General features: G+C 33.6%; 4 protein-coding genes across 4 annotated transcripts; 1 reads left to right on the forward strand and 3 right to left on the reverse strand.

The window, feature by feature from the left end:
* Positions 1-1,741: 1,741 nt before the first annotated feature.
* LOC110699188 lies at positions 1,742-5,464 on the forward strand. Its single transcript, XM_021876679.1, has 6 exons — positions 1,742-2,190; positions 3,798-3,852; positions 4,069-4,220; positions 4,332-4,392; positions 4,629-4,688; positions 5,091-5,464. The coding sequence occupies exons 1-5, from the start codon at positions 2,026-2,028 to the stop codon at positions 4,643-4,645; spliced, it is 450 nt and encodes a 149-aa protein (XP_021732371.1). The 5' UTR covers positions 1,742-2,025; the 3' UTR covers positions 4,646-4,688; positions 5,091-5,464.
* A 431-nt stretch (positions 5,465-5,895) lies between these two features.
* LOC110699189 lies at positions 5,896-6,891 on the reverse strand. The gene is made up of 2 exons (XM_021876680.1): positions 6,223-6,891; positions 5,896-6,088 (listed from the first exon to the last, which is right to left on the reverse strand). The coding sequence occupies exons 1-2, from the start codon at positions 6,596-6,598 to the stop codon at positions 6,072-6,074; spliced, it is 393 nt and encodes a 130-aa protein (XP_021732372.1). The 5' UTR covers positions 6,599-6,891; the 3' UTR covers positions 5,896-6,071.
* A 626-nt stretch (positions 6,892-7,517) lies between these two features.
* On the reverse strand, positions 7,518-8,295 carry LOC110699187. Its single transcript, XM_021876678.1, has one exon. It carries the CDS (start codon positions 8,151-8,153, stop codon positions 7,626-7,628), a length of 528 nt encoding a protein of 175 aa, XP_021732370.1. The 5' UTR covers positions 8,154-8,295; the 3' UTR covers positions 7,518-7,625.
* A 1,168-nt stretch (positions 8,296-9,463) lies between these two features.
* On the reverse strand, positions 9,464-12,764 carry LOC110699190 (rop guanine nucleotide exchange factor 7-like). The gene is made up of 7 exons (XM_021876681.1): positions 12,057-12,764; positions 11,822-11,938; positions 11,573-11,727; positions 11,124-11,198; positions 10,744-11,034; positions 10,284-10,643; positions 9,464-10,174 (listed from the first exon to the last, which is right to left on the reverse strand). The coding sequence occupies exons 1-7, from the start codon at positions 12,340-12,342 to the stop codon at positions 9,653-9,655; spliced, it is 1,806 nt and encodes a 601-aa protein (XP_021732373.1). The 5' UTR covers positions 12,343-12,764; the 3' UTR covers positions 9,464-9,652.
* Between the last annotated feature and the right edge of the window lie 2,159 nt (positions 12,765-14,923).

Below are 14,923 nucleotides of genomic sequence, written 5' to 3' on the forward strand. Positions count from 1 at the left end.
CCCACCACAAGGAGTCTCCGTTGTTTTGCAGGTACAGGCGTCCGGTTCCAGTCTCGGAATTGTAACTCTCCTGCAGGACATCAAAAAACCCCGAAACAATAATCTACGGCTAGGATTAATTGTTTTCAGTTTTTACCCTAAGACTTGTTTTTACATGATCCTAATCCTTTATATATATATGTGTATATATATATATATGTATATGTATATATATATATATGTATATGTATATATATATATATATATGTATATATATATATAGCAGGCATTTTTGGAGAGCATTCGGAGCGTCACATAAGAAATATTCTTATTTCGACCAATAAGAAGAAAGATTTGTATTTTTTTTTTTGAATTAAAAAAATTATGTAGCCACCTAGATAAAAGTAACAAATTAGATTTGATATATCTAAAATTTTAATGCCACGTAGATTATATTCCACGAATTAAATTATTTTAATAAAAAAAATAAAGTAAAAATATTGAAAAAGATAAATTTATTAATTCAATACTACGAGTATAAGAAATCCAAAAAAAAAATATACTAAGAAATATTTAAATGATAAACGCTTATAATAAAGTTTGATACCTATCATTATAAGATAAAGTTTGATACCTATCATTATAAGATAAATTTTGATAGTATTTATGATAAGAAATACAAATTGTTCGTTAATTATAATTAACATTATAAATTGACACATCATACGACACAAACAAATTTTGTATCAATAAAAAAACCCCATCAAGAGAATTTTGTGTTGGTAATTTTGTGTTAATTTTTGGTCATCAATGGCCGGGTAATTTTTAGCTTAATTTTTAAAATCCTATGTTTAAATTAGTGTTTCTAATTATTACTTACATTGTATTAATTTGGGATACTCAACGATTATATGTTTATGTTTTATTTACTAAATATTTTTTTACATGCAGATCTAATACATCATACGACACAAATAAAATTTCGTATCAATATAAAACTCCATCAAGCGAATTTTGTGTTAGTAATTTTGTGTTAGTTTTAGGTCATCAATGTTCGGGCAATTTTTAAAATGTTATGTTTAAATTTATATTTGTAATTATTAGTTACATTGTATTTATTTACGATACTTAACGATTATTTGTTTTTGTAATGACATACGATTAGATGTTGTATACTTAATATATGGATGACTTTGATTATTTTTGGAGATGATTAAAAAATTCCAATGCATAGATTTGATTTTATATCGCAACAATTTTTCATTTATTGGTAAATATATTGAATTATTTTATATAAATGTAAAGATTTAATTTATATCAATTTCAGTTTGGCTAACATTTCACGGTTCGATTTATCCATTGATGTAGTAGGTTGGTTGTGGACGAGGTTGGTGATTCTATCGAAATAAAAAATATCGTAAAACAATGAATAATGATTTAGGATTTAAATTGTTAAAAATTTATCATTTCACATTAAAGATTTTATAACAAAAAAAATATCATATTTACAATTTATTTATATTTAATAAACTCATTATAAATTATAGTAAAAAAATAAATATTAAACTTTTGTAATTTTGTCTGAAATAATTAAATAGAATAAATCAAATAATTAAAAATTTTAAATGAAAAAACTGTGCATCGCACGGGCTTTTAGTAAATAATAAAAGAGAGGCACATGGAAGATTAGATTAGATACGAGATGGGCAAAAATGGAAAGAAACTGAAAATCAGTTGGGGGCTGCTTATAAATACAAGGGGAGGCCGTTACAGTATTGTTACCCACATCGATCATCTGCAAACTTTCACGTGCTTTTCCAATTTTCATCTCATTATTTTCTCTCTCTTCTCCTCGTCCTTCCCCCTGTTTCCTCTGCTTACACCTCTATTCTTGTCGGTCCTAAGTAGTTTTTATAGTTGAGATTTCTTCATTCCTTTCATAAATACATCCTTACTCTTTTATATATAAATAAATATATCACACTTCAATCAATAATACTATTTCAGTTATAAAAAAAAAAAAAAAAAAAAAAAAAAAAAAAAGAAATGGCAAAGAATTCATCATCAAAATCAAAATCCAAGCAAGTCGGCGGGTCATCTTTGTCTTCTTCCTCTGCTTCATCCACCATTGCTGACCTTTTTGGCCCTAATCCTTCTTCTGCTACTTCTTCTTCCAGCTTGTTTAACTCTGTTTTTGGCCCTCCTTCTATGGTACTTAACTTTCTTCTTACTCTTTTCTTAATTCATGTTTTATTAATATGTAATCTCAAGTTTTGATGATTATTTTTTTGGGTGTACAATTATTTGCAATAATAATATGTCTATGTTTAACATTGTTAAAGTTAGTGTTTTTGTAGGGTTTAGCGGGTTAACCACAAATATCTCGTGCAACCGTTGTATATAATTTCTTGTCATCTCCCTTACCCGTATCGGGTTTTTTTGTGTTAGGGTTATCAAAGAATTGCACCAAGTCGATTATTGATTAAGTATCTAAAATAAAAGGCATGCATGCAATGAATTAGAGCATCAAATTGGGATTGATTCATTTGGGGTTCTTTAGAATTGAGAATTTGATGAGTTTTTCAATGCAAAAGGTTTTACCTAAATATTGGTTTCTTCTATTTGCCCTTGCTTTTATCAATTTTTTGATTTTTTTTTTTATTTTTGTTTTTGACTTTTTTGCATGTCTTTGTGATCTCACAAATTACAATTTGTTGCTACTTATTCTAGTTAATTTTGTCTTTTAATGCAAAATACACAAAATTTTCAATGATGGTGATGCTTTTTTTGGTTTTGTTTTTGAGATTTTGGGACCTTTGGCTAAGGTGAGAAGTAGGAAGAGACGTAGGCTATTAAGCCAGTGTTTAAAGAGTCCAAAATTATTTTTTACTTTTATTGGGTTACATGAAAAAGTTGCCGACCTTTTTTGAAAGTTTATCTTCAAACTCTTAGCTTTCATATGATATGGAGTTTTCTTTTTTTAAAGGTTCCAACCTTTTTTTTCCTTTCTATTCTGAGTTGGTAAAGAATCATTTAGGTGAGATTGGCTTACTTCGGAGCCAGCTATTAGGTGAGATTATCTCGTACTAATTTATTTTGTCGTCTTTTACTCAAAAATATAAAGGAAATTTTTTTTTCATTTTGATGAGTGCTTATGTGTACGTTATATGTTGTGAGATCGTCTTATACACGAGTTTGTCAAAGTTTTGATCTCTGGCTGTTAGTGACATCAGGCACAAGTACAAAGGTGGGTTCCTACTTTAGATGCTTGTTCTCTAGACCCACATGAAATGATAATGACTCCATAATGATAATCTTTTTAATGGTTGATAATAGACCTGAGTTGAGCTGATGTCTAAAGAGATTGTTGAATCATTAGTCACTGCATAACATGTTTAACTAACGAGATTCAAGAAATGCACTAATAGAAAGATACATAAATTAGTACAAAGTTTATCTAAATAGACTATCAATTCATTATTTTACTTAACAAGAATAATATATTCATATGCATATTCCTAATGCCTCCTTTTCCATTTAACAAATTAAAAAATTTAAACTACGATAATTAACTTTATGTACAGGATTATTATCTACTTATTGACTGACCCGTATATGCTGCCTATGACCCATATGTGTATATGCTTTATACACGCTAATCTGCTTAACTCTCTTAATTCTCTAGCTTAATTAAGTTATGTGATCTAATTTGATATTGGATAGTAATCATCATCTTAGTGTTCTCTGTTGCCTTTTGTAATTTTTATAATATTTTACGTGTACAACATTTCTTACATCTAAAATCGATTTTAATCTAGGGAGGAGGAAGAGACTCTACACACCATGTTGGGAATGCCAAGCATAGTTTTCCTGGTAATTTTTATACTTCATTCGTCCTAATTAAAATAATCTTTATCATTGACAACTTGCAATCTCTAGAGTCAAATTTTTAATTTGATGATAATATATTTCTCTAATTATAAACTTATCAAAGTTATTTCTTCGCTTGATTGACATATTAGTGTGTTTACTATCATATTCAAGTGGTTTATTAGTGTTTTATGTTATATGTACATCTTTTTCTTGTAGATAATGGAGCACCGGTAAGCAAAGCAGAGAGTAGCAAGTACTCTTATTATCAGCAGAAGAAAGTTGATCAGCCTTGCTACTATACCTCTTCAATCTACTATGGTGGCCAAGACGAAGTTTATTCTCCAACTACGCGTCCTGATGAATCTCTTGTGAGTGTTGTACATACACATTTTTTTCTAACCTTAATTTTCGCTTTTTTTTACACTACATTTTGGATGATATAGTATATTGTATCTGAAGTCTTATACTCGATTTTACAGACAAATGATCCAGGAGTAGAAGAAGATCCTAAAAGTGCTTTAAGAGGAAATTGGTGGCAAGGTTTGGATTTATTTACTTATGATTAAATTCCTTATACATAGTAGTAACATACTCCCTCCGTCTCTATGCTAGTTAACACAAGAGTGAATAACTGCTGAAAGGGCTATGACCATAATTTGAGATGGACAAAATTGGTTTATGTTACCTTAGTATGGGAACGGAGTGAGTATAAATTTTCAGTTTGGTGGTTTTGTTTATTGATTATTTGTATTGATTAACCTTGTTTTAATTTTCAGGATCGGCCTATTATTAGTCATCCCTGTAACAAGAGTTGGCTGCCCCTCTTGGAAACTAAGGTACATTAAGACTTTTGTAAATGATTAAAGATATGGTCATAAGATTCACATTATTTCAAAATTAGATGTTTATGGTAGTAGACTTACAATTCTTTCTAGAAACGCATTTATGCAGAAAAGGAAAAGAGAAACTCATATTTTTCATACAGTTGGGTTCGTTACGTAATCTGATGCATAAGCAAAGAAGCAAAGCATACAACAACTTGTCTAGAATCTGCATGGCATACATTATGCATATATGTTCTAAGTGAATATGAGAAGAATCTACACATTATTATCAATTTTTTCAACTTATTCTGTATTCTGTTGCATTATTTATTCCTTGGGTTAATTTCAATTTGTCCCTAGCAATTTGACTTTCGCTAATGCTAAAAATGTTCGCTTTATATTGTTTTGTTGCAGAGATATGGGGGGGACTGCCTCTTGATAGCTATCTTCACAAGTTATGACTTTAGCATAAGAGAATATACCATATAAGTTGAGAAAAACAGCTTTTAATTTTACTAGTCTTAGATCAGCTAAGGCCTGAATCAAGTTGCTGGGGTTTGTTTTTGCTCCCGGCTTCTTTGGAGGAGGGCTTAGCTTAGCTTATTAGCTTTAAATTTCCTAGGATCAGCTTTGTCTGACGACGTATAGTATAGTTCAGTTTTAATGCTTATAGTATATGACTATGAACTCCTCCTCTGTAAACAGATTGAGTTGTTAACTACCTCAATATACCCTAATGTCAATTTCACTTAGTAAAGGTTTTTGCTTTAATGTCGAGTTTGCTTAAATTTCTGGTGGCTTTCTCTAATATTTGATTGCCTGGAAAGGGCAAAAGAAACATGTTGCTGGTATCCAAACGGTAAATGATCTCTAATGACTTCTCGGTAATATGTGAGTCTAGATGAAGTTCTTGCTTTTTACCACAGAAAACCAAGAAAATCTTGTAGGATCCTCAAGTTATTTGGTTTCAGAAGCTGATCAAAACTCGCGTTCTGGAATAGTAAGTTGCTTGTGTTTTGTTTCGCTATACCCTAAATCCATATATATTCTTATTTGAATGTTCATTCTAATTAAAAAGCTCTTTAATGTCGTTGCATAATGAGAAAATTACTCTAGCCAAACTATACTTGAACCAATATACCTTAATGGGTTTGATGACATTAAAGATGGGAAAACTTGTTCCATTTTACTTTGCGAAAGCTGAAAGGCACAAAAGTACTGAACTGAAAACAAATCATTTATTCATATTGATCAAGATCAAGTTGTATTACATCTGTCATTAGAAAAGCTAAATACAGATGCAAACTTCCAGGTCTATGTCCAATTCTTATTCACAGAAAGATCGATATAATAAGATGAGTTCATCAATAAGATGAGTTCGTCAATTTGAACTCTTCAAGGCAATGTGTAAGCTGCAATGCAAGAGAGAAACATGTCAGTCAGACATCAGTATATGAACAGCCACTGAAGATGGTGACAATTGTAATAATATAAAAAATAAAAATAAGTAAACAATCAGATAAGTTCTAGTAACGTTCAAACTCACCGCCACACTTGTAACCAACAGGACGATCAACAATGTTGCATCGCTTAGGGATTGTGACAGCAACCTCAGCTTTGACTCCTGCACTTTTGGCAGTGTGGGAGAGCATAACAGCACAGAGGCAGCTTGGGTTTCGACCCAACTGTTTAATCCTAGCGCAGCAGCTGTCTGAAACTGGGGCATTCTCATCCTCAGATGCCTCGGCACAGGGAGCAAGTTTAAATGCCTCTTTCTCCGGGGATGATCTCCCACACTCACCGGCAGCATTCACCCCATGAAACTCTGCAATGCAGACAAGAACAAGGAAAACAGACAGAATAATATGCTTCATTTTCGAAGATTTAGTTGCTTCAATTTTCACTGTGATTAAGTTATGCATGTCCAATGATCAGTCACTTGGGAATTTATATAGAGGGAGGAGGAGGTCAAGATTAGTAAGAAATAAAATATGATAATGTCCTCCATTATGTAGTGGAGGAAGCATTATAAGAGCACTAAATAACTAATCTAGGATAGAAAACATAGTACAGCACTTTCGGCTCGAAAAAATTATTTCATAAGGTGATTTGGCTCATACTAACAGGGTAATTTTAGTACAGCAAATGCTAATGCTATCATACAAGGTTTCACTACTGCATACACCACTTTCTACATCTTTCACTTATGTAATTCCACACACCTAACCCTCCCACCCGGCCACCCCCCAACATAACGAAACACGATCATAACCAATAGCATCCTAGTATGTATAAATCTAAGACAATCTAGCTAAGAGATAAATCAAACTGGAAGAGTTATATGTGGGAAATTTACATAACTGAAAGAATCCAAAGAATCATACTTTGTATTACTTGCTGAGAGATACACAATTAAGCGAAATAATGTCCATTCCAATCGAATCGTGCCTGTAATTCTGTTTTCTGTCTTATAAGAGTACTTATAAGTCAGTCAATTAAGTTTCTAAGTTTAGGTTAGTGTCTTAACTTGAAGTTTATATGTTTCAACTTCCATTGAATACAGAAAACATTTGAGCTGTGAAATTCAGCACTGATGGTTTTGATAGATTGCTGCACGGAGTTCAAACAATAATACTCCCTCCACCCCACTAAAAATGACCCTTACAAGATTGAAAAAGTATGTACAACAAGCTATGATAAAGAACTACTGTAATTAGCAATTGTAACCCTGATTTTCGGTTCGGGTTTTTCGGGTTTCGTTTTTATAAATCATCATCCCAATAAGGCAACAATCAATCAAAAACAGCAAACATTTTACAATTATTCAATTACCAATTCAAATCATCAAAATAAAAAAACCCCATTTGTCATTATCATCAAATCAACAACTTCCCATACGTTTTTTTACAAAGTTGTTCAAGAATCAAAGTACAAAGTAACAAAATAAGGCTAACGAGTAAAAGCATAAAGAACAAAGGCAATATAAATAAGAAGAGCAGAAGGAACCAAAATAACAAGAGGAACAACAGCAGCAAAAGTATGAGAACTCCCACAAGACAAACTACCAAGCTTAATCTGAGCAACATTAATCAAAGCCAACATCAGAAAAGCACACCCAGAAACAGATCCAACAGCAGAAACAAGCATCCCGACCCGAAGGCCCGAAGTATGAACAAAGGCCCGGTAAGAGTCGTAATGGGCCGAGATTCGGAAGGCCTGTTTGAGGCCCAAAGCGACGAGACTAGAGAAGAGGAAAGAAGCGAAGGAGTAGACGTGAAAAGCGACGATGTTTTCAGCGATAGAAGTGTTGTAAGAAGTGCAAGATGGGTCAGTGATGAGAGTGTTTGATGGGTCGTTTGGGTTCCATGAAAGGCCGATGAAGACGGCGAGGGTGAAGATGGAGTTAACGTGGATGATGCCGTCGAGTGCGGTGATGTGTATGGCGGTGCCTAAGGGTTTGTGGTGGTGTGTCGACATTTTTTTCTAAGTGGTAGATCTAGTAGGTGGACTATAGTGAGTTGTTGGGAAGAGTGTTACACTGTTGGTCCAAAGCTAAAGGAAAAGGTGTAGCGCGATTAGGTGATGCAAGTCAGCAACGGGTCGGATTCTGATCGTACGTTGATTTATGATGTCAACTTTATTACATTATGTTATTGAGATGTACTGTATGTGAAACAAACCTATATTATGATTGGAGTATTGGACTAATAGAGTAATACACACTCAATCTATTCCTAATTATTTTTCCTATTCTTGTTAATATCTAAAAGATAATATAATTATGTAGGATTTTGTTAAAGTTTTTACATTGAAAAACATGATTGAAAAAAATGGGTCAACTAACAAAAGGAGGAAATATAAGTAATTAATCGGAAAATAGCTAATTCGTAATCCATATACTTGGTACTTATATTATTCTGCATTTATAAAGGTAAAATCAAGTGTATGCTTAAAAAAATGATTTAGTACAATTGTACAAAAGACTTTTAGTGTTCATTTTTCTAGTGTTTGGATCTATTCGTGTGTAAAATAGTAATAAACTAGAAAAATTGATATTGACACTCCTTCTTGTAAAAGTATACTGGTACAAAATATTGTGGGAGTTAATCGTCGGGACTTGGGAGTACCCAAATTGTTTCCCAATGCGAAGAATTACCAAGAAGTCTAGTAAAGAAAGGGTCAAAGGGAAATAAACAGTCGTCAAAGGTGGTGACCTGGTTGTTTTGTTGGAGAAGAGTGAACTGTCTACGGTGGAGGAGTGGTGGTATTATGGGTGGGGACTGGGGGAAGTGGTCCAAAAAGAAAGGGTCAAAAACTCAAATTAAAGTTGATCAAAATCAAAAAATAAAAAATAAAAAAATCAAAGAAGTGTGTGGGGTCTACTGCTCTTTTATTAATGAAATAATAAAGGCATTTGGTCTCGAGGTATGATTCATTGATTCTTGTTTTAGGTGCAAAGAAGCCCCAAGTTCGAATCTTAATTTTGTTTCCCAAATTGACATCCTTCCTCATTGATTTTCTCAACATCACCTACGTGCCTAGAACGCTGTAACATTGACTTCCTCGTATGTTCTCTGACAATATGTACCTTCTTACAACTGTATAGATATTGTTCTCGAACATCCATGACTTATGCTTAATCATCTCCATTTCCGTCATTGATTAATTAATCAAGAGAGAACTACATCGCGTTTTTTTATAATCATAACATGCCATAATATATGAACCTTAAGGTTTTAGCATACTTTTGATGAATATAGGATTTAAATATGAAAACAGGCAAGAAGTTGGCAATGATCAATGCCTAAACAATCTTTATATTCTCAATATGAAATCTACATAGATACACATATTTTGGACAAATAATTCAATAAACAACAAAACTACAAACATGCTTAGTAAAGTATCCTAAAACCAATCCAAAGAAACAAAAAATCCTTCATATGTCAGTAAAAGAGTAACCCTTTGTGGAGATTTCATCGAAATCTGCTAGGCTTCTGATGGGTTATCGATACTCTCTGAGGATCAATGTTCTCTGAATCATCGCGAGATGATGCAGGTGACCCTGAGCCAATGCTTGACTTTGTTGAAGCAGGAGGGCCTTCTATTTGGTTTGCACTGTTCTTAGCCTTCAACTCACCACCTAGGTAGTTAGTGAGTGCTCTCTTAACCCCAATACCGCGCTTGGAAGGCTTACTAATAATCTCACGGTTGACAAAAGGAGTTCTGTCTACTCCTCTTGCTGGACTAATTAACGGGCCAGGTGAGAAGCTTGGAGTGGTTAGTGATGACCCGTAAGGTGTACGCGTGGGAGGCACTGAATGTGGTAAGGAGACCTTCTTGTGAGCCATAACACTCACATTAGGCGCTGAGGATAACTTATCAGTATGTTTGGTTAAGTCATCAACATATAATAGATCATCTATGCGCGCCACAATGTTAAAGGCCAAGCTCTCTAGAACTCTCGAGTAGCTTTCTAGAATGGATTTTCCTATATCCTGCAGCAAGGAATTTGAATTAAGAACCAACAGGAGAAAAATGAATTCAATTTGTACATAAGTAAAAAAACAAAAAGAAAAAAAAAAAATTAAGGAATTCGAAATTAACCTTGTTGTACTGAATTTTACTGGTGTCTAGAGAAGTTTGAGTGAGGCCAGGGAACCGTTGCTTCAAGCTTAGCAGCAACCTTTCAGCTCTTTCGGCGAGGAGCTCTCTCTTATCTCCTCCATCAACCATCAGATCTCTGACCATCCCCCACGACGATTTTGTGGTGGTACGGTTGGGATTATTAACAGGTTTCGGATGGTGTCTTCGCCGCCAGACATATATAGCGGCTTCCACACGATTTGCTATTTCAAGAGCAACATGCTCAGATGACAGGTCAAGGCAATCAAGCAAGCACTCGGGAGAGAAGTGATCTGACGTGATGTACCGGTAAATCATGTCTCCTAGGCAAGCTCTTCCATTCTGATAAAATCAAATTATATAACAAAACATCAGATTTTAGCAAAATAATAGTCAAAATAACCTAGATTGATAAACAATGAGACAATATGAGATTATAGACCTTTGGAAGGGTTTCTAAGTAGGACTCAGGAACATCCATTTCGGCTAAAACCATGCTGTTGATAGACATGGCTGCTTTGAGTATTTGGTGGGTGCATTCGCGCTTGTGATCAAGCTGCTTCCTAGAACTCTCCTGCAGGCCACCAGCCGGTACCCGAGGTACTGGTAGCCACCACTTCTCCTCTTGCCTGTGTAATGTCTTTCGAAAAGAGGATGAGCCATCACAATCTGAGGCTACGATTCCTTGATCGACATACCAAAACTCGGTCTTGCAGAAACTGTTGAGTATATCCTGATAACCGCGAAAACATAAAATAGTTAAGCTATAGGAAGCTGGAAACCACTGATTTACCATGAAGTAAAGCAGAATTGAAATCTTACAATGAGCATATTATCGAGCTTGCGAAGAGCAGGAAGATTTATGAATATATCTGTCCGAGGTCTGCAAGTCATAACCTGAAAAGCATTGCAGCAAATATGTAACATGTAAGATGACTGTTCTAAAAAAATTGCAATGATAAATTCCATCTTAATGTATCCATTTATGTTCTTAAACACCTAAAGACATGTGATGAGACTTGGACACACCCAATTAGTCCACAATTAGATATATTTTATGTATCCTCACACTGTCCCTTGTTCTTCCAGATTTAAAGATCAAATACTACAGAATTACACAGAATTGTAACATTTTCTTATAATAAGGAGTTTCAATGTGCATATTTTCCATCTTATGACACTGTTTCATCGACTAAAAACATTCCTATGCTCAATACATTAATTAATAGAGAAATGCAGAATAAAAAAGAAAAATTGAAGTAATAGAGTACCTCTAATTTTTTTCCATCAGGAAAAGTCTGCCAAGTTGGTATCAACTCAACAATGTGATCACCAACACAAAGCAGCCATTCCATCTCTCTTTGCCACATCGATTTCTTCTCAACCGGCAACGGCTCTAGCCTCCATAATTGCCCGAATATTGTAGCTATAAACCCATAATTCAAAGTATATTAGACATTAAAAACAAACCATTCAAACACTGAATCTAAAAATAGAAGGTTAAGAATTAAGGTTAGTACCACATAAATTAGTAATGGCATTAGAAACAGCTAAAGCAGTGGAAACCCCTTTTCCACTTCCTGACATATCTTCTCCAAGTAATAGCTTTGCAAACCTCTCTTTCATCATCTCCATCTCTGAAACATTTCAACAAACAGTTAAAATTCAACATTCATTATCCCAAAATTAAGTATAAGAAAATCACACAACCAATCAAATTAAAGCACAAGCAAAATTAAATTCTTCAAAACTAACCAGAGAGGTTCAAATTATGCTTTTTAAGCTCAGAATCATCAGCTAAAACGGGCTTTTGTGACCCTGAAATAGCGGATTTGGGAATTGCAGCTTTTTTAATCGGCCAACCTAACAGAGTAGGCGAAACAGAGGATTTCTTTCCTGAATTAGTCACTGCTTCAGAGCTTGGTCTACTATCAGAGCTACTCTCCCTGCTTCTTCTACGCTCAGCACTTGACTCAGTGACTGACTCAATTGACTCAGTTAAGTCTAACCCATCATCTTTCCTAAACGAGGCTTCCATCATCAAAAAGCTTCAATCTTTGGAATTCCCAGATCAAAATTAAGGAAGATTTTCAAGCAAAATTTGAAACCCAGAAAATAAAGTTCGAATCTTGAACAAACATTTGAGTTTTTGAATGGGGGAAGATTGAATAGTATGAGAAGCTTTTTTATTAAACTGGGAATTTTTGTAAAGGAAGAAAATAGTGGGCCTAAAAATATGATCTTTATTAAGATTCTTTATTTAACCTCTTTTGTAATTGTGAAAGTTGATTTGAAGATGAAGGAGAGATTGGGAGGTAGTAACTGTCAAAAACTTAAAAATGGTGGGTTGATGCTGAGATCTTCCAACGTCTCTTTACTCTTTCACTGTATTTTTCTCTCACTTCCCACCTTTATCTACAATTCAAATTAATAATAAAATATTGGGGAGTGGTTGAAATGGTCACATATGATATGGCACTTTGTTGAACGGCTATATAGGAATTACGGAGTAGACAATGCATGTCCTTGGCTTTTTGCCAACGTGACTTTGATTTACCAATATACCCTTTTTAGTTTTTCTTGGTAGACCAAACCTTATAACTCTCACGGTTTTTTTTTTTGCCCACTATTTGCGTGTCAGGCACTTGAGAGTATAAAAAGGGGAGGGTAAGGGAATCCTTATCTCCAAGTACCTTCACTTGATAGAATTCCAACCCCACACCTATAGGATCTGAGATAAGAACCTAACCAAGTGAGTCAACACTTTGCTGATAACTACACTATATATTGCTTGCTTGACCATAATTACAATTTGCAACTAAGTAATGTAGCAAGCCATTACTCATGCCCTCCAACTATAAGTTAATGTTGTACTAAACATACCAGACAATTGTATACTCAAACAAGTAACCCACAAACTACTCCATATATTATTTGATTGGATTTCAATTAATAGGTTGATAAATACTCTACATTTTAATTTATGTAAAAAAACAAAGTTGGTACTCCATAGGTTAGTTGCTTAAGTCACTTTTTCATCGTAACTTAAATCAATACATTATTAGGATTATATATTTAACAACATCAATGAGGAAATAACAAAAATGAACGTGAGATTACCCATAACCATTTATTGATCAAACAAGAAACAATTGATCTATACAACTATACAAGTACCTTACAAACTACTCCGTAACATCTTTACGCCTATCAATCTATGCGTATTTTTTGGAATAATTTACCTTGCTTTTAGTAACCTTTAATCATGATTGCCTGACCTCTAAGTTAATCAACTAGCTAGATACTCCATGATTGACCAAGGTGAAGTAGCATTAAATACGAGGCTGAAAAAATCATGGGCATGTAAGAAAATCTTGGTTCGTCATTGATTCAGTCTGTTTGGTCAATTGAAACCAATATTCATGGAAAAATGTCAACCTATCAAGTTATGAAGTATGAAGGCTCCAAAGAGAGAGTTGCCTGTGAATCCCGCATTTATGAGAATTTAAGTCTACGCTCTTCTTTAAACGTAGTCACAAAGCTCACTGCTCTACTTTGGAGGCAGCCAACAAGGGCATTTTCGGAAGTATAATTTAAATAGGATGGTAAAGAAAAAGGCACATATTTTGAAGTTAAGACAAGATAAGGTAAAAAGCACTCTCTATGGATAGTGGTGGAGATGAACGGCCGTAATTCTAAATTAATGTTGAAATTCAAGCTATTGCTTGTCATTTACTTGATTTATCCCAACCTTGTCATTTACTTTTGGAGACAATATGCTAATGGTTGATGGGGTAAATTAATGTAATACTAGTGTGTAGCTCATTTGATTTGTTTACTTCTGTTGCTGATTACTTTATTTTTATGGAAAAAATAATAAAAAATACAATATTGATGTAATTTTTTTATTTTTATTTTATTTTTTTTGACAAGAATATTGATGTGATTAATGTAATGTAGTATAGGTAGTATACAATTCATTTTTGTGAAATGACACTCTCTCTGTTTCTTGGTTTCTCCATATCATTAATTTGTTCCATATTACTCCGTATTATCCAACTTCACTTTTATCCAACCTTTAAAATTAAGGATATTTTAGTACTGTACAATTAGTAAGCATGTCAAATGTTAAAGTGTTACAATTTTTTGTAAGCTTTCTTTTAAGTAAAAAGTGGTGTACTCTGTAATTTTAAAGTTTTAGACTAAAAATTTATGATAAAATCAAACGTCAATCTAAAAAGATAAAATTGCACTTCTCTAGAATACTCAGTACTTAAAAACTAGAGGGACATGAGCTAAACTAATTTGGTAGCCGTTTTAGGTTTCTTGAACGGATAATACGGAGTAGCCGTTTTGCGTCCTACAACAAAGTCACAAACAATTGACATTTTGATTTTTGAAGAGGGAATCAAGTGAAAGTTCACTTTTTATTCAAAGTTCACAAGCCACAACCCCAAAATTCAACCTTTTTACTACCTTATGAACCATTTTAAACTAAAGGTATCAACATAACCGATGATAATTTGGCACAAACTTTAAATCAAAAGCTAGTGCACTACTCGATGTAAGTGACAAATTGTTGCATGCCTCCAAAGCTGCAATGAAAATGGGGTAAGAATAGA

The sequence above is a fragment of the Chenopodium quinoa genome, unplaced genomic scaffold (genome assembly GCF_001683475.1).
Source record: "Chenopodium quinoa cultivar QQ74 unplaced genomic scaffold, ASM168347v1, whole genome shotgun sequence".
Classification (NCBI taxonomy): domain Eukaryota; kingdom Viridiplantae; phylum Streptophyta; class Magnoliopsida; order Caryophyllales; family Amaranthaceae; genus Chenopodium; species Chenopodium quinoa.